Source organism: Helianthus annuus, chromosome 11 (genome assembly GCF_002127325.2).
Source record: "Helianthus annuus cultivar XRQ/B chromosome 11, HanXRQr2.0-SUNRISE, whole genome shotgun sequence".
Classification (NCBI taxonomy): Eukaryota; Viridiplantae; Streptophyta; class Magnoliopsida; order Asterales; family Asteraceae; genus Helianthus; species Helianthus annuus.
In genome coordinates, this window is record NC_035443.2 from 96132646 (window position 1) to 96152190 (window position 19545).

The following is a 19545-nucleotide window of genomic DNA, read 5'->3' on the forward strand; positions in this document are numbered from 1 at the left end:
AGGTGTTTACTTGCTAGGGAAGCGAGGCTAGAATAAAGCTCTAGAGCCCCCCAACAAATAGTTGTCTGTCATGGTCAAGATAGGGGTCTTTAGATGCAAACAAACAGTATTTATTATTATATTTGAATCTGAGTTGTCGGAACAGAGTAATTGACTAGTTGTATTCTGTAATAATTTGTTTTACTGTTTGGGATACGGTATGGGACGTATTATTTAAACTAAATGGTAATGATAGTTGTTGTGGAAACTTCTGGACAATCTGTTTTGCTCAGTGTCATGCCCCGATGATTCCGCTATCGGTTGGGGTGTGACCCCCCCCCCCCCCCCCCCCCCCGTCCTCTGGCAGACGTTTGAGACGGTTCATAAAAGGACAAATACTATCCCTCCCCCTCTCTCACACACCTATACATACAATATATACATATACTTTTTACGTCCATCCCCCTATTTTCATACCTTCATCCTTTTTGTTTCATCCTACGTGGCGCTTACGTGACGGACCATCCTCCAAGGGAGGACCATTACCATACCATGTAGCCTATGTCATGTGTGTTTGTTGGAATAGTTACTTATCGCATTTACTTAATCAACAAGGTTAGGCATGACTAGGGGTGGATTAGGTAGGATTGTCATCCTAGTATTTGTACTTTTTTACCCGTCTTGCTTCACTTTTCTCCTACCTTTATATTGCCCTGATTATTTCATCAAACTCATATAATTAATTAAAAATTCAGCAAACTATTGTACAAGCAACATAAAACCTAATTGATATATTCTTCTGTTTTGCAACATCATGTGACGAATGGATACAAACAAATCTTGTTTCAAACGTATCTTGTTTTTGTTTTAATATGAAATTACATAATTAAACAAAATTTTTCTGTGGAAGAAAATCCAAGCATAGGAGCCCTAGAAGCCAGCCGCAGACAAACAAAAACCACCGTAAACATGAAAGACAACGAAAGTAGAGGGACTAAAGCCATAACTTTACCGAGGAATATTCAGCAGGGCACACCAAAAGCCTTTCATGATGATCAACCATTGCAGTTGCATGTGTCAAGTCCATGTATATTAATCGTGTTTGGGTCTGTCTAAATTACACCACAATATTTTTTGAGCTTCGTCTCTGCTCCAGCTCTCTAATCGTAATCAGGTAAGTTTATATTCAATTTTCTCCTTTTAGCATTATTCATCATGATTTACAATAATGTATATGATTATCAGTAGTTCACTTCAGAGATATATGTCGAATAAGTGATTGTTTTGTCTTAGAATTTGGGTTTAGGTTAGCAAATTGAGTTCAATTTTGCTATTTTATATAAATTTGCTAATAAGATCAATTTATTTGGTAATTCATTGAAATCAGATTATGCATATCAAGTTTTAGCATGAAATCTAGTGTGAATTTCTACACGAAACTAACACTAAATTCGCGGATTGGGTTTAGTCTTTATGGGTTCCGGTCACTTTGGGGTTAAACGCGTTTAGGTTAGCCAAACGGGTTGTGTTCATGTGTTGACCTGTTTAGCCCATTTATTTTTTAGTTATTTAAATTATGTTTTATATAATAACTTAAAATCATTTGGCATTTTATGTAATAAATTAAATTTTAAAAATAAGTTGGTATAGTTTACACATAATTAATTTTAAAAATGTAATAATTAGTTGTTGTTTTGGGTTTTGGATTTAGATTTTATTTGTTGCTTTAACACTAATTAATAGCGAGAATTTAAATTTGGTGTGGTTTTGAGTTCATATTAAAAAGCTTTGATGAAATATGGTAATTAGATCAGTTCTTTTGGTAGATGATTCAAATCAGATTCTGCATATCAAATTTTTGTATGATATCTATTGTGAATTTCCCAACACGGCGGACATGAAACTAAAACGAAATTCGCATATTTGGGTTTAGGCTAAATGGGTTGGGGTTACTTTCGGAGTAGAACATGTGAACACGCTTAGCTACACGGGTGGTGGTCGTGTCAATCTGTCAGGTTCATGTGTTGACCTGTTTGAGTTTTGTATTTATATTATTAGTTTTTTTGGAATATGTTCGGGTAACTTTTATGTCAAAAATCAATGACTTTAAAGAAATAAAAATAATATGTAGAGGCCGGTTATTGTACAAATTGCCTTAACGTACGCTGCTTACGAGATGCAGTATCAACATGCGATTTTTTTTTGAACAAGTGATTTTGGTTTTTTTTTTTTTTTTTAACATGCGAATTTTAATTTTTTTTAACATGCGAACTTTTTTTTTATAACATGCGATCTTTGGTTTTTTACAACATGCGAGATTTCCTTTCTGGGGTTATAACGTGCGAACTTGCCATAGCATACGCTCGTACGTTAAGGCATTTTGTACGATACACTTTTTCATAATATGTAAATGTCGAATTTTTAAATATTAATATGGAATAAAATTTATTATTATTTTTCGGATTAAACATGTCGATGATGTGTTCGTGTTCGCGTTCGTGTCCGGTGTCCACCTGAGCATACACATGCCGCGCTAGGGTTTGTGTAAAATTTTTGGGTTCGTGCGACCGACCAATCTTCAATGCAAACACGACCCATTTAGCAGCCTTTTTCATCTATTGTATTAAAAAGCAAAAACATGTTTGTTTTCAGATTCTGATGTCTAGCCTTGGATCATTACATATTTAAGATCCGCTACACAAGAAAATATGGACATCAAAGAGAATATCCTGATGGAAAGATACGAGTTAGGGCGATTGCTTGGTCAAGGCACGTTCGCTAAGGTTTACTTCGCGCGCAATTTAACAACGGGCCAAAGCGTTGCAATTAAGGTAATAGACAAAGAGAAGGTGATACACGTCGGGCTTGTTAACCAAATCAAGAGAGAAATATCTATTATGAAACTAGTGAGACACCCTAACATCTTACAACTTTATGAAGTCATGGCTACCAAAACAAAAATATATTTTGCATTAGAGTACGCAAAAGGGGGTGAGCTTTTCGATAAGGTGGCGAATGGAAAGCTAAAAGAGCAAACGGCGCGTAGATATTTTCATCAGTTAATCGATGCTGTAGATTTTTGCCATAGCAGAGGGGTCTATCATCGCGATTTAAAACCAGAAAACTTGTTACTAGACGAGAATGAGGATTTAAAAGTTTCTGATTTTGGGTTAAGTGCGCTTGCTGAATCTAAGCGTGAAGATGGGTTGTTACACACCGCGTGTGGGACCCCTGCTTACGTGGCACCGGAAGTGATTACTCGAAGAGGGTATGATGGGGATAAAGCGGATGTTTGGTCTTGTGGGGTGATCTTGTTTGTTTTATTGGCCGGTTATCTTCCATTTCATGATTCAAATTTAGTGGAAATGTATAGAAAGATCGGGAAATCAGAGTTTAGATTTCCAAGTTGGTTACAAGCTGACGTAAGGAAGTTGATCTCGCGAATCTTGGATCCAAATCCGGTAAACAGAATCACAATTCCGAAAATTAAGGAAAATGCGTGGTTTAAAATGGGAAAATGTTCGAAAGAGGAAAATGCGGACAAGGCCTCAGGATCTGGCACAATCACAAATGTTGCTGAAGATCAAGATTCGATGAACCCTCCGAATATGAATGCATTTGATATTATTATTCTATCTCCGGGGTATAATTTGACGACATTGTTTGAAGAACATGTACAAAAGAAAGAAGCAAGATTTGCCATTTGGCAGCCTGCTTCGGCTATTCGATCTAAACTAGAAGAAATTGGTAAATGTTTGGGGATGAAAGTGAGCAAAAGAGAAGCAGGGTTGTTGAAACTGGACGCGACAACCAAGGGTAAAAAGGGAATTTTGTCAATTGATGCGGAGATTTTTGAGTTAGCTCCATCTTTACATATGGTTGAGGTGAAGAAATGTTATGGAGATACATTGGAATATCAGAAGGTGTTAGATGAACGTTTAAGACCTGCACTTCAAGATGTTAGTTGGAATATGCAAGGTGTTGAGCAAGATCAACGAGTACAACCGGAGCAACATGAGGTACTACAACATCCGTAGCAGAAGCAGGATCGGTTTTCTTGATTTTTTTCCATTGCATTTACTTTCGGCTATCTGATATCTTTCGTTAGCCAAAAATTTAAAATATAGTTATTTCGACCCATATATATATATATGCATAGATTGTTTCGGGTTACGTTTCTTCCCTAACTTGAGAAACCAGTAAAACTAGAAAGAAAGAAGGAAAGCTAGAATGAAAATAGGTTGAACATGTCAAAAGTTATTTTTTGTTAGTTTTAAATTTTATACTTTTTACACATATTGATACATATAAAAGTAAAAAAATAATATCTTTTACGTACACGTAACACAAAATATAGACTAAAAAAGTTATAATATTATTAAAATTTGTGTTATAAGTTTGGGTTATAATTTATATATTAAAATTATGGATTTAAATTAGACGAGGCAGACAAGCAAGCCAACAGACGAGTGTGAGCCACGAGTTTGTTAAACAACCCTAATAACAGTCATGGTTATCTTAAAAACACGTATGTATGTATGAACACGATGGTATTCTTTTCGGGTAGACGTTGATCTAATCGAATCACATGACAATGTGCTGGATCTCTTCTCTTTCACATATTGGAAAAAAAAAGGTGAGTTTGGAAAAGGTCCTAACTTTTGGTTGATGTCTTGCAAGTTCACATGATCACATTAAATGGTAAAAAACATGTTTTATATTCCTCTTGTGTTTTAGTTTGTTTGTGGATGAGATGAGAGTGCATGAATTAACATCAATCATATATTTTGATTTGGGGGCCCAATGTCGTTATCTCTTCTTAGGATTAAAAATATTGATTAAAAAGAAAAGAAAACCTTTAACCCACCTACCCACAATCTTTGGGTTTTTTTTTTTTTTTTTGCAAACATATGAACCTTGTAATAGGATTTATTCGGTTATGGACTTGGATGTTCTAGTCCTGTAGAACTACTTGGAAAAATATTTGTTACAATATGCTAAAACAAAAACCCGAACCAAATGGAAAAACCTGAAACTTGAGACAATTGTCATGAGCATACGAGTATCGGACTAATTATTATAAAATATACACAGGTATATTGTTAGGTGGAACCTATCCGATTATTTGAAATAGGTCTCATACCTGTTTTCTGTTTACCCACATCAAAACGAACATAATATGTTATATAACTTAAAAATAGTATAATTGGATTATGATCTTTTTGGAAACTATAAGTTATGAAAAATATAAAATTGTAGAAATGTATTTGAATAAATATGATATTTGAGTGGTTAAGGTGAGTTTAAGAGTGAATTTCAAATGATGAGTATCTAAGTAAACATAGCAGTCAGTCATTGATTATTGTATTCTTTTTATTTATAGATAGCGAGCCATTGATAACTGTATATTTTTGAAACCCGACATAAATGTGTGCTAAGAAATTTTGCTTTTAACGTTCCTATATATTTATTTGAGCATACAATATCAACTACATATATTCAAGGTACCATCTAGTAGTCTACTTGATAAGACTGCTCGGTGTGGTGACGAGGCTGCACACCCACCACGCTCAGTTCATTGACAGTTACCACGGGCGCATCATAACACACGCGCCTGACAATATACGACCGTTAAGCTCCTGCTACAGAATGCCTCGGGCAGTGCAGCAGTCCCCGTCACATCACCTTTTCGCCAGCAAGATCCCACCAACTTCCACCTGCGGTACACATCGTTTGCATTACACGACAAAATTAACCAGACACCTTCTCAACAAACAATCGCGATACTTGCGGAAATACAAACCGCGACCGCTAGTGACTATGGGAAGGTGGCTATGGGAAATGCAAACCGCAACCGCATATGACTATGGGAACGGTGGCTATGGGAAATGCAAACCACGCGCGCGGTTCATACACAAAGTTTCACTTTGACCACACGAAAGTGGTGGACCACAACACCACAACAAAACTACCTGCGTCGGCTGACGCATCACGGTTTTATACAGCAAGAAGAACTTGTTTCAGAGTTCTTTACTTTTAAATAAATCTCATTTATTCAAAGGAAGAACCTCAGACAAACGACTAGTTCATGAACATCAAGCAGCTGAAACCGAGACTCCGAAGCTATTGATGCAGACTCTTGATAATCATTGTGAACTTGAGAACAGGAAGTTCAACAATGGTGGCAACAAGTCTTCTTATGACTTTGTTTATCTACCCATTGTCTTCACAAAAGTTTGTTGCGTTTTTTGAGCAAGCACGACTGACGATAGATGACTTGTACTATCACAAGGATTCTCAAATCAAGCGCCCGAACTAGGACATCAACATCAAAAACAGATAACCTATTGACGGACACGAACCACCAAACAATAGGGGATCATCATTTCATGTCCAATCGATAAGCATGACACACCAGCAAGGTGGCAATTAAATTTGTACCGTGGTCATCCACCTCATTCAGCTTTCATCAGTACGACATCATTCGTATAGCACACTCAAAGGCCACACTATCAGTTGACCTGTGCACTACTGGATGTCAATAACATTTGATGACATTAGGGGTCTGTTTGGTATGGCGTAATGGAATAAATGAGGGAATGGAATGGACGAGGTAATGGAATGGACAAATGAATGAAATGGATCATTGCATTCCATAGTCTTGTTTGGTTACCATGCATGAAAGGAATAAATCATTAACTTGTGTTGTTTAGTAGGTAAGGAAAGAGGAATGAATTAAATCGGCGATGGGTGGTGGCGGTGATCGGCGGTGGCAGCGATGGGTGGTGGCGGTGGTCGGTGGTAAAGGTGGTGGGTGGCGGTGGTCGGTGGGTGACAGTTGTTAGCGGTGGCGGCGGCGATGGTCGGGGTTGGCGGTGGTCTACGGTGGCAGGTGGCGGCGATGGTGGTGGTGACGACGGTGGGTGGTGGTGGTCGACGGTAGCGGGTGGTGGCCGTGGAGGATGGTGGTGGTGGTCGGCGGAGGGTGGCGGTAGTGGTCGGGGTGGCGGTGGTCGGTGGTTGTGGGTGGCGACGATGATGGTCGATGGTGGTGGCGACGACGACGATGGGTGGTGGTGGTCGTCGATGGTAGCGGGAGGTGGTCGCGGAGGATGGTGGTGGTGGCCGGCGGAGGGTGGTGGTTGCGGTGGCGGTGGTGGCGGGTGGCGGCGATGGTGGTCGATGGTGGTGGCTACGGGTGGTGGTGGCGGCGACGACGATGGGTGGTGGTGGTCAACGGTAGCAGGTGGTGGCAGCGGAGGATGGTGGTGGTGGTCGGCGGAGGGTGGCGGTGGTTTGCGATGGCGCGTGGCAGCGGTGGTAGTCGATGGCGGTGGCGGCGGGCGACGGTGGCGGCTGAGGACGATGGGGGTGGTCGGCGGAGGTTGGTGGCGGGTAGTGACGACGGCAGGTGGTGGTGGTAGATGGTGGAGGTGATGGGCGGTGTTTGTGACGTAGGCTGAGTGAGGGAATGGAATGGAAAAAAAAACAGGGGGAGTGGATGGAATGAATTTGAGGGAATGGAATGACTTATGTAATGGGTGATTCCATTACGTTGACCAACCAAACACACTTTTTTTCATTCCCTCCCAATAGTTCATTCCATTCCATCTTCCATTTCTGCATACCAAACACTACCTAGAAAAAGGTAGACCACACCACCAGACCACCACAGAACCACAATGACTATGAGATGCTTCAACGTCAGCCTGAACCTACTCATAGGTTCTACACCGCTTCTAGTACCATCATCCGAGTCGATGACGACTCTATTCAAATCCGCATCAGATATAACGATCAAACGACCGATTAATAAACATGAAGCAAGAGCAAAAGGCCTCGGCCTGGTATCGTCTCCAAACTGATTTCAAGGACACCCATTCGACCATTAGTCCAACATTCCACCCACTTGCAACTTGCGCGTGAAAACAACACTGGACTGGGGGGACTTGAAGGGGTATGGTCCCAAATCTCGCATCAGGCTTGGGCACGTGTGACCATCACCCGAGTTGTTCTCCTCATCGATGAATGACTTACCTCAGTTCGTGCGGGCACGCGCGAACCCTGTTTGCTTTCTCTCTTGGGGAAAGATGAGAAAACTCACCTTGTATATGAAAATGGTTGTTTTCGTCAAAATACAAGGGGTGCGGTGATTACTACCAAAGATGATAGTAGTTTACTACATTCGCTTTCTGTCAAACACATTTCCATGTTGCGGTCCTGCGCGGGCACGCGAAGGGCTGTGATGGAAGTGTTGGCACCTGTGCACAGTTTACCGCACATAGCGATGCGGTGCAAAACCGCATCCTATTGTTATATAAGTGGAGCTGTCACTTTGAATTTTGTAACCAACTAGCAAATGGTATGACCGGGCACTAACAATAGTGGTCTGCTGACCGACCAATACGCAGCTGACCAGCCCGCATGCATAAAGCTGGTGAATAGACTGACAACCCCAACAGGCCACGTGGCAGGTGTTCCTTCGTGCAACCGGTACAGCAGGACACATGGCAACACCTCCGCGTGCGCCCAACACTCCCGTGACCTGCGCTCCTGTCACGTCTACAAAAAGTTGCAAGTTGTCAGTCGGGCCCTAGGCCCATCAAGCGGCCCATTAGCCCTTCTCCTTCACTCTTCAGCTATAAATACCCATCCTGAACCAAGTTTGAGGTAACGCTAATCTGCTCTCTCACAGTTACTACTTAAATATTTATCTTGCTTCCAAAGCAAATACTTATTCTCCTGCTGGAGGGTGGTAACAAAGAGCAACCCCACCTCATTCTCCTTGTTGCGAGTCACGGTGTGCTTTCATTGTGCAGGAGACAGATTAGAGGACGACCAAGCCATCGATCGAGGAAATGGGGGATTAACCCTAGTTCACGAGACTCGACACATGGACTAACCTCTCGGTTAACCACTGTTTCATCAGTTAGGGTAAAGTTTCAGCTGCAATTTTTTTTCATTGGGTATATTTGGTGGTTACTTTGGTTGACCTCCCAGGCCAACAAAAATCATTGCTTCCACTCAAAAGATTTCATATGGATTGTGACATCATTTCATCATCATCGAAAACTACCGGCAACATGGAAAAAGAGAAGACACTTTAGGTACACAACCAAGCAAGCGGCAGTGGCGAAGCTTGAGATTTCCGACCGGGGGGGGGGTCAAAAACGTATATACCAAAAATTTCTATAAAATCGGGGGGTCAAAAACGTATATACCCAAAAATTTCTATACGAAAACTACATACTCTCCACTACTGAGCGAAAAATTCGGGGGGTCGGCCGCCCCCTCCCGCCTCTACAAAGCTACGCCCTTGGCAAGTAGAATAAGTTTGCCCCGTCGTAGTCGCTGATCATGATCTAGCCGTCGCCACTAGTCCTCTTGCTGTTGCCGTTCATTGCATCTGTCGTTGCCTCTTTTGATTGATTTTGCTTCTCCGTCATGCCTTTCTTTGTCTCCACGCCGTCACCACTTTTTTCGATTTACAGTTCTCCGCCGTCGCCCTGCCGCATTGGATGCCTCATTTAGGATTACATAATAATTCAAAATTGTTGGCCATTGAAGACTGCAAGATTATGGAATTTTGGTGGAAGTTTTAACCAAAATTGAAGACCATTTTGCTTTATGTTTTTTAGTCTTAGCTTCTTGCTTTGTTTCGCTTCAATTGCGAAGGAGTATTGTACTAATATTATTAGGTTTATTATTATGAGCCCATTAGATATCTAGAGTTTGCAACCCGTTCTCTATATTGTGTTGGTGCATGCGTTTGTCGACTTCGTCTTGTATCGAGTCTTGTACTAAGAATGTTAGATCAGGGCATGTAGATCGAGATAATAGGATGTTTATGTAATTTCGCTTGAAGCTAACTAGTTCCGCTTGAAAGTGACATAGTGTAATTCCATGCGGAATTAGATTCCGCTTGGAATCTAATTTTGCTTGGAACCTGCTTCATGCGGAATTAGGCATCTATAAATACCCCTTCAAACGAAATCATTTGGAACTCTCTTGATTCCGGTACCGAAGTGCTGCCGACGTGTCATTTGATCTGTATTGCTGTTAAATCAATAAAACAAGACGATTATGTGTGAAACAAGCTGTTTTCCAAGTCTGTTTCTTTGTTTCCGCCTCTGAAACAGACAAGAACTCTTCTGATTGACTCGTTTGGGTCACAAATCGAACCTACAAGTGGTATCAGAGCTCAGGAAGAAGAGTTTTTGCCAAAACAGCCTTAAAATCTGTCTTCTACACCTTCTTTTCTAAATTGAACAAGTTTTCTCGGTCAAAATGGTTTGAATTTTAAAATGTCATGCACAACAGTGTTTTAATGAATCCTTGAGAAAATTGGACCTTAATTCGAATTTAATTGATAAAATTGGTAATTCCGTTTGAACTACAGATCGAAAAAGATGACGTCAGCCTAATTCCGTATGGAATCACAGATTAATTTCAAACGAGATTAACTAATTCCGCTTAAATCCGTAATTTCGTTTGACATTTTCAAACGAAATTACCTAATTTCGCTCGAAACAGTTAATTTCATTTCAAAGTTTAATTTCGTGTGAAGTAATTCCACGTGGAATTACTAATTTCGTTCGAGAGTAGCAATTCCGTTTGAAACTTATAATTTCGTTTGAAACTGTTGTGCAGGTAATCTCGTTTGAAGAGTAATTCTGCTTGATTTGATATTTCGTTTGAATTTGTAATTTTGTGAAAAATTTGTCGAAACATGGACGAAGAATTTTACAATGCGTTTGCGACACCGATTGCTCCTGTTATTGCTGCCGAAACATTGTACAGTGAAAATGAGACAGGAACTTACCAAAAACCACCTAAGCTAATGTTCATTGAAGATTTTAAAGGTTGGCAAAATCGATTTGAGAACTGGGTGCAAGCATATAAGTTTGACGCATGGTGTGCTTTAAACAAAGATTACGAGAAACTGAAAACGAATGTGGGCTTGAAAAAGCTTTTTGTGATTTTTCTGAGAGTGATAAATTGAAGTATACAAGTGAGAAAATGATGATTAGTCTTCTACAACAAGCAGTAAAGGAAGATATTTTTGTTCTGCTTCAACATGAGAATACTGCTAGATCGATTTGGAATGCACTGATTCAAAAGTTCAAAGGAAGCGCATATATGATCAAAAACAAAACGGCGTTATTGAAGAAATCATTTGACATGTTCGTAGCTTTTGATCATGAAACAACAAAAATGACAATTAACAGATATTGTCATCTGGTTTTGGAAATGGGAAGAATGGAAATTGTGAAGGATGATGATGAATGGGTTGACAAACTTGCTGATGCATTACCACAGCAAAAATGGGGAACTTATTTGTTAATCATAAAACACATGAGAAAAACTGAAAATATGAATCTGGCACAATTTATTCAGAAGATTGAAGAGCATGAGTTGGATATCGAGAAAACAGCTATCATAAAGAATCCAAATGCTCAGCAAGATGTCAGTTTGTATTACAGAGGGAACACGTTTGAGGCTACCCCCAGCCCTAGCCCAAAGATCCAAACTGGTTTTAGTGCTGACAGTTTGTCTGGAACAAAATGTAGTAATGTAACTCAGAGTGGTGGATCTTCGTCTTTGTATTCAAGCTTTGATCCAAATCATACAACATTAAGTTCTTAAAGACATAACTCAGCGAATCTTCAATGCAATGTTACCTTGAACATTCAGAATGGTCAAAATCTGTCTCCGGAAATGACTAAGCAGCACATGGCATCACTTGTTGCTATGTTGGAATCATATGAAAGCTTGATCAGTGGTAAAATTGGAAATCCAATGCTAATCAAAGAAGATTATGACCAAATTGATGCTGAAGAGCTGGAGTTGATGGATGTGAAGTGGTGCTTAGCCAGTGCTGTTAGGAGGGCAAGAAAAGTTTCAGCAAATCACTTATAGAGATGAGTTTCGAGGAATGGCTACTTCTCCTTTGGGATTTGATAAATCAAAAGTTACATGTTTCCGTTGTAAAGGAAAGGGTCATTTTAAGAGAGAATGTACAAATAAAGAAGCAACCGGGAATCAAGAAAAGAATGATTATTATCAGAAGTCAATTTTTCATCAGATTACTCAACAAAAGGAACCAAAAACTGCTCATGCTAGAATGATCGAAGATGCAAATAAGAAAGCTTATTTTGGTATCATTGATCAAGATGATGAGAAAGTGGCTGAAGGTTTCAGCTGGGATAAATACATTCCACCTGGTTCAGGTCTTGTTGCTAGAATTCTGGGTAAAGATGAGGCTAGTCAGAAAAGAATCCCAATTTTTCCAAATTTAGGAAACGATATTGATACTGATGATGAAAAAGAATATCTTAACAAAGCTAGAAAAGGCATAGATCCTGACAGTTTTAATTTGTTTTTTTTGCAGATAAAGTTGAGATGCTGAATCAGAAGAAGATTGCCAGATTGAGGAGAGAGCTGGAAGCAGCAAAAATACTCGCTGATGAAAAGGCAAAGACAGAAGCTGGAGAAGCAAATGTTGAACCAGCAACTGAGAAAGTAGTAGAGAAAATCGTTGAAGTGGAGAAAGTGGTGGAGAAAATAGTTGAAGTCGAAAAAATAGTCGAAGTTGAGAAACTTGTCGAAGTAGAGAAAATGGTCGAAATAGAAAAAAAAGTTGAAGTTGAGAAACTCGTTGAAGTTGATAAGACTGTCGAGGTTGAAAAGATAATTGAAAAAGTGGTTGAAGTTGTAAAACCATGTTTGAAGTGTTTAGAATCTTGTAAACATTGTGAGGAGAAAGACAAGAAGATTAGTGAGTTGGAAGAGCCGAAAGAAAATTTGTTGTCTGATTTGAAGTATGTGAAAGAGTCATACGATGTTTTGAATAGAACAATTGATGGTTTGAAAAAGACAAGCTCAGAAATTGATGCTGCTATGTCAAAAATGAGCTCAACATTAATGATGAAGCAGAAGATCATCAATGAGTATATTGAAGACTATGCTAAACTGAAGCAGGAGTTAGAACTTGAGAAGATTGAGAGTGAAAGGATTAAACGATTATTGTTGAGCTATACAACATGTGATTATTTGATTGATCGTGTTTATCCTACTGTTTCAGGTCTTGAGGCATTCAAGGAGGAAAAGACTGAAGATACTGATATTGGTAAGAAACAAAGTGTCAAGTATAACAGATGTCCGCCCTCGATCTATGAAAGTTATTCTCCCAGAAACCGAATGAGGAACGAGTAAATAAGGCTCTTAACATCAAGTTAAAGTCTGAAATCATTGATGAATTACCAGACAATATTGATATCACATTCACAGCGTCTGACACTGATCATGAGTCTGAGTTGTTAAAGAAAGTGGTCGATCGGGTGTTGGATACGGATGAAGAGTCAAAACCGGAGTCTAAATCTGAAAGTCCGGGTTCATCAGAAAAGAGTCCGAGTTCATCAGTCAAGCGGGTTTACAATAAAGAATTCTTGCTATCAAAATCTAATTTGAATGATGGATCAATCAAAGTGGCTTATACTTTGAATGATTCAGACAAATTATATTCTGATGAGGAATTTCCAATAAGAAGTGTCAAAACTGAAATGATCAAACAGGTTTTCAAATTAACAAAAATTAACATTTCTGAAATAAAAGATTTAAATCTTGATGAAAAACCTAATAAATACACTTCTTTAAGAATTCAACAAAAAGTAAACAGGAAAATGGGTTACGATTGTGGTTATGGTTTTCAAAAGAAACCAAACCATAACAGTAATTTCAAAAAGAAAGGTCTTGGTTTTAATTCTTCAGAAAATTATAAAAATGAGAAAAATTATAAGCCAAAAACAAAATTTGTTGCAGGAGGAAGTTCTGATGAAGAGCAGAAGAAACCATTCTGGAAACAGTCAAATCAAGAGTTTCTTGCTGAAGTAAAGAGGAATGTGAAGAAATTTGCTCCAAGAGTTGATAGAAGAACTTGTTTTAAGTGTTAAAAAGCTAGACACATCGCTTGGAATTGCCACGAGTTCAATTATTCTGAACAGGGAGTTTCTTCTAACTTTAAAATGAGAAGAAAATATGTTGATAAATCTGAACAATTAAAAGAAAAGGTTAAAATGTTTGATAAATCGACTTTGGAAGTTGGTGAAACATCAAAACGTTTTTACAAAAGAAGAGCTGATGAAAACAAACAGAAATGGGTTGTTAAAAGTTCAGAGAGTAGTTCTGACAATGAATCTGATTCTATAAAATCAGAGGAGTCATTTGTTGAGAAAAAGAATGAGAATTCCGTTCCAGAGTTGAACGATGAAAACTTTCCACCATTAAGGGCAGAAAATCTGAAATCAAAAGGTAGGTTTGAAATTTCAGATCAATTCTTTGCTGGTAAGAAAGAATTTGATACTGAAAAGATGTTTAATGGAAAAGTTAAACATATTTTTGGGAAGATGGTTGATGGGAAAGTAAAAGGTGCAAAAGAATTTTACAAATCAAAATGTTGGTGGGATAGATGTGTACCAGAATCACCCAAGGCTGGTCAGGCTTGGGGGAAAGTATTTCCTAACTGAAATCCTGACTTGCCGGAGCTCCCAGGTTGGTAAGAGTTGAGCAGGAATCGGCATCATTCTTTGTATCAAGTTCGATTGTGCATACCTACAAGTAGTAAATTAGGGACATTAAGTTGTACTTGATTTTCTACATGTGGTAATTGTTGGTAGATTTTAAATCTGTTAAACTTTACAAGTGGCTGAAAGAGCAATGTGATGAATTAACCCCAACTTTACAAGTAGTAAAATCATCAAAACTTTTTTTCCGAAAAAACCATTTTGATTAAAACAAACTTAAGTGTTTTGAAATCATAATGGGAAAATAGTTTGTTGTAAGGGGGAGTTCTGATTGTTTATGCCAAATGGATGGCGAATTGAAGCAATTCTCAACAGTTGTCACTTTGCTTGTACAGTTTGTTTTCAAATTATCTTTTGATGGTTTTGAATTTTAGGGGAGTAAGAAAATTTCAGAAAATCCAAAAACATTAGTAAATTTGAAAAAGTCAAAAACATGATAAATTCAAAAATTGAGTTTTGTTAAGAAAAGATGAAATGATAGTACATCAGTGGACTATCACAACACGCTAAAGAATTGAAAAGTTAAAATGTGATAAACGGTCTCACTGAGGATGTGCCAGTAGGTTTTTGCACATTCAGTAAATTGTTTTTGAGATATAAACATAAATTCAAATACTTACTTATTTCGTGGGGAACATCTCTCAGATATATGGGTAACCCCCGAAATATTGTTTGAAAGATCCCTTTTTCTGAGATACTAGGTCTTTATGCTTAGTGATATCTGGGGTATTATCCCGGGACTTCTCTTTGCTTTAAATATAAGCGCTGCCCTCAGTACAAAAATGATGAAACATTGAAAAATGCTAATCATGTGCTGTTGAAGAAAAGATTCGCTAAAGGGAACACACCAAAATACGAGCCGTCATCTCTTTGCTGAACGAAAGTTCTGACCTGAGCTCTCACGGTTTCGCATTTAACCCCTTACAGATATCATCTAGGTATACTCACCTGTAAGACTGAATATTGGTATCTGGATACGAGAGTATATTCGGAGGTGGGACACGCGAGTAAGTTTAAGTGCTTAAAACATTAATCTCGTATCTTGGAAAAATTGAACTTTGTGTAGAAATTTAAGTGGACCAATATACTGACAATCTAAGTGAATTGTTTAGAACTTAAAATGTTTAAAGCTTAACGATGTTAGTGATTTGTCTCATAAACTGATATGATCCTCTTGCACAAACTCACAAAAATAGTGTCTGTAAATATTTCTGTACTGCATTTCATCCATTCAAAAATCCAAAAAGATTTTTAGTGTGTTTTAGCATAAATTTTTGAAAATACAAAAAGATTTTCGACAACTGGTGATGAATAGCTGATATTCAAACTTTCAAGTGCTAAACATGATGAACAGGTTTGGGAAAAAGTGTGTTTGAAAAAGTTGTTTTCATACAAGTGTTTTATCAGAGGTTAAAATTGTAAAATATTTCAGATTGATACATGCAAAAGTTTAAAATTGTTAAATTTGTAAGTCTTATTGTGAGGTAGAGAATGTGCAGGATAGCCTGGTTTCTGAGCAGAGTGAGTGCCAGGTCACGATCCTGATCTTGTGAAAGTCAGACTACGATCCTAGCACAATTTGAGGGGGAGTCTGTTAGAAAGAAGAGTCTGTAGATGCAAGAACTAGGAGTTTGATTCTGAAAATGCAAGAGAGTGTTAGAGCATCATCCGAGGGGGAGATTAGTTGAAGAGAGAAGAAAAGTGAAAGATTGAAGCCTGAAGACTGATAAAGACTGAAGACTGTGAAGACTCGACACTGAAGACTCGTCAACATTCGAGGGGAAGTCTGTTGGTGCATGCGTCTGTCGACTTCGTCTTGTATCGAGTCTTGTACTAAGAATGTTAGATCAGGGCACGTAGTTCGAGATAATAGGATGTTTATGTAATTTCGCTTGAAGCTAACTAATTCCGCTTGAAAGTGACATAGTATAATTCCGTGCGGAATTAGATTCCGCTTAGAATCTAATTTCGCTTGGAACATGCTTCATGCGGAATTAGGCATCTATAAATACCCCTTCAAACGAAATCATTTGGAACTCTCTTGATTCCGGTACCGAAGTGCTGCCGACGCGTCGTTTGATCTGTATTGCTGTTAAATCAATAAAACAAGACGATTAAGTGTGAAACAAGCTGTTTTCCAAGTCTGTTTCTTTATTTCTGCCTCTGAAACAGACAAGAACTCTTCTGATTGACTCGTTTGGGTCACAAATCGAACCTACATATTGTAATACATTATTCAATCTTAAGCAATTAATTCTTATATCATCTTATAAGACCAGGTGGGGTGGTCCGTTGTGGCCACCCCATAACGAGTAATACCACCACGAACACCGCTGGGGCACCCACCATCACGCGTGATTTTTGAAACGCGTTATTTCCTTCACGCATTGAACTTTGATGTTGGTCCATGTTGGTCCGCCGCCTCCATGTTGTTTTGCAGAGATTTCATTATGAAAAGTTCAAATTTAGCCCCTCAACTTTTGTTAGCTATTTTTAAATAGCTATTTTCTATCACTAGTGACCACCCCCACTACATTTCTATCACTAGTGATAGAATATTGGGTGATGACATGGCATGAGTTGATTGGATATTGGGAGTGATAGAATTCTATCACTAGTGACCACCCCTCCTCCCCTAATAGTCTCATTACCGTGCATTTAATAATTCAAATAAAGGAATGTGTTCATGCATATCAATCATTTTATTCTACATACTCAAAATTTCAACCTTTCGATAATGACATCATTTTGCAAACATGAATACCGTAACTACTAAAACAAACCATTTTAAACACGTAATTATACCCTAATACAATTAGCAACCAAAAAACCTACCAACTATTAACCACCCTAGCGTCAACACAAACAGCCGGTCACCACACCCCTTTAATGTACCATTTAGATCTTCACCATACTCCCACCGTTTAAATGATTAGCACCCAAAAAAACCTCCACCCGACCACCCCAACTATTGCGTTAAACAAAAACCAATATATTTACCACCGCTTCACATATGTAGTCTCCCCATTTCGTTTAACGATAACCGTCAAATTCCACCACCATCTCAAATGATTGCTATTATACCATCCATGTATTAATTTTTTTAATGTTTTACGTTGGTCCAGTGAATGGATGATAACACCTTTTCTAAACTAGAATCAGTAGCATATATTCATTTATTGTTAGCATCATTACCATTGTATATCTCATTTATCAATAACATCATTACCATATGCATTTCACCATTTTCTATATAATATACTAATATATTACCATATGCATTTCACCATTTTCTATATGATATACTGATAGAAGCCGATTCGAGATGGTTAATCTCCTGATAGATATACCCGTAGAGTGGGTTAAACTCCAAGAAATAGATAAAGAACAAGACTCTAATTTTGCATCAGTTTTTTCTTGATTCGTTCAAAACATAAATGGCCTTTTACAGGCTACATAATGAAAGAAAATAACTACAAAGTAAAAAGTACCACTAACCCACTAAGTCTAACAAATGGATATAAAAACAAGTAACTAGTGCATGACTTAATCTAATTGCTACATGCATAAAATAAATAGTCGGAAACAATGGAAAATAAACAAGTAGTGGTGCATGGTTACGTTGGGTAGTTGTGAACGTATCAATGCCCACCACTCGAAAACGTCCTTGTCCTCAAGGACGGACGGTATGAACTCCCACGGGGGTCGCCATTCGACTCTCCCAAAAGAGTTTGGTGTAGTCACAACCGGCCGCCAACGTGGTTGCCATGGCGGTCGCCATTCAATTCTTTCGGTTACATTTGGTGATGTCTCAACAGGTCGCCATGGTGGGCGCCAGTCGCGTCTTCCGCTTGTCGTGATGAACGATGGGAATTTCATCTTTTTTCGTAGCTGAAATCATAGTCGTCGTTTTTGATGGTGGGGCGAAACGTGTAAACGATTTGTTTTTGCGGGCTGATGAGTTGGTATTAGGCTTTGGTGGTCTCAATAGTAAGGAACTTGGGTTGGTGTGTATGGTGACAATTTTAGAAACAGTTTTGGGTTAAAGTTTTAGTGGGAATGGGGTGTTAACAATGATGGAGGTGGAGAAGGTTGTTGCCGGTGTGGGTGATGATGTGTAAATGGGATATGTTGTTGTGGAAACGGTTTGCCTTGGTGTTGATGCGGATAACGGAACATGCGGTATGGTGGCAGTGGCAGCGTGTGGTGGATGTGAGTTTTTCGGGTTGGTGTTGGTGAGGGTTGTCTTGGGTGGCGGTCGAGCGGGCAGTGGAGGTGGAGGTTCTAGGCCGAGTCGGGAGCAAAAAAACAAGAGTTGTTGTTGTTGTACAGCGAGAAAACTCCACATGGTGTCAAACATTGACATGGTATGCGAGGCTTGTTGGGCGGAAATAGCTTCTTGTTGGATCACTAGCCGGTCGACCATGTCAACTAAGGTCGTGACGCCTTCTTCGAAGCTTGTGGGAGGAGGCATGATGATCGAGAATGAAAGCACCAATTGATAGAAGCCGATTCGAGATGGCTAATCTCCCGATAGATATACCCGTGGAGTGGGTTAAACTCCAAGAAATAGATAAAGAACAAGACTCTAATTTTGCATCAGTTTTTTCTTGATTCATTCAAAACATAAATGGCCTTTTATAGGCTACACAATGAAAGAAAATAACTACAAAGTAAAAAGTACCACTAACCCACTAACTCTAACAAATGGGTATAAAAACAACTAACTAGTGCATGACTTAATCTAATTGCTACGTGCATAAAATAAATAGTTAGAAACAATGGAAAATAAACAAGTAGTGGTGCATGGTTACGTTGGGTAGTTGTGCATGTATCATATACTAATATAAAAATACATAACATATGCCAATTCCTAATAACAATATAACCGTTTCGTTTCCCCCATAACTGATCGTTTATCCCAAACCCTATTTACGTTCCTTTCCCCAAAAAACCATTGCCAACTTCAACCATTCCAATCTTC

General features: G+C 38.8%; 1 protein-coding gene across 1 annotated transcript; it reads left to right on the forward strand.

The window, feature by feature from the left end:
- Positions 1-775: 775 nt before the first annotated feature.
- Positions 776-4129, forward strand: LOC110890248 (CBL-interacting protein kinase 18). Its single transcript, XM_022137844.2, has 2 exons — positions 776-1153; positions 2632-4129. Exon 2 carries the CDS (start codon positions 2688-2690, stop codon positions 4014-4016), a length of 1329 nt encoding a protein of 442 aa, XP_021993536.1. The 5' UTR covers positions 776-1153; positions 2632-2687; the 3' UTR covers positions 4017-4129.
- Positions 4130-19545: the final 15416 nt, after the last annotated feature.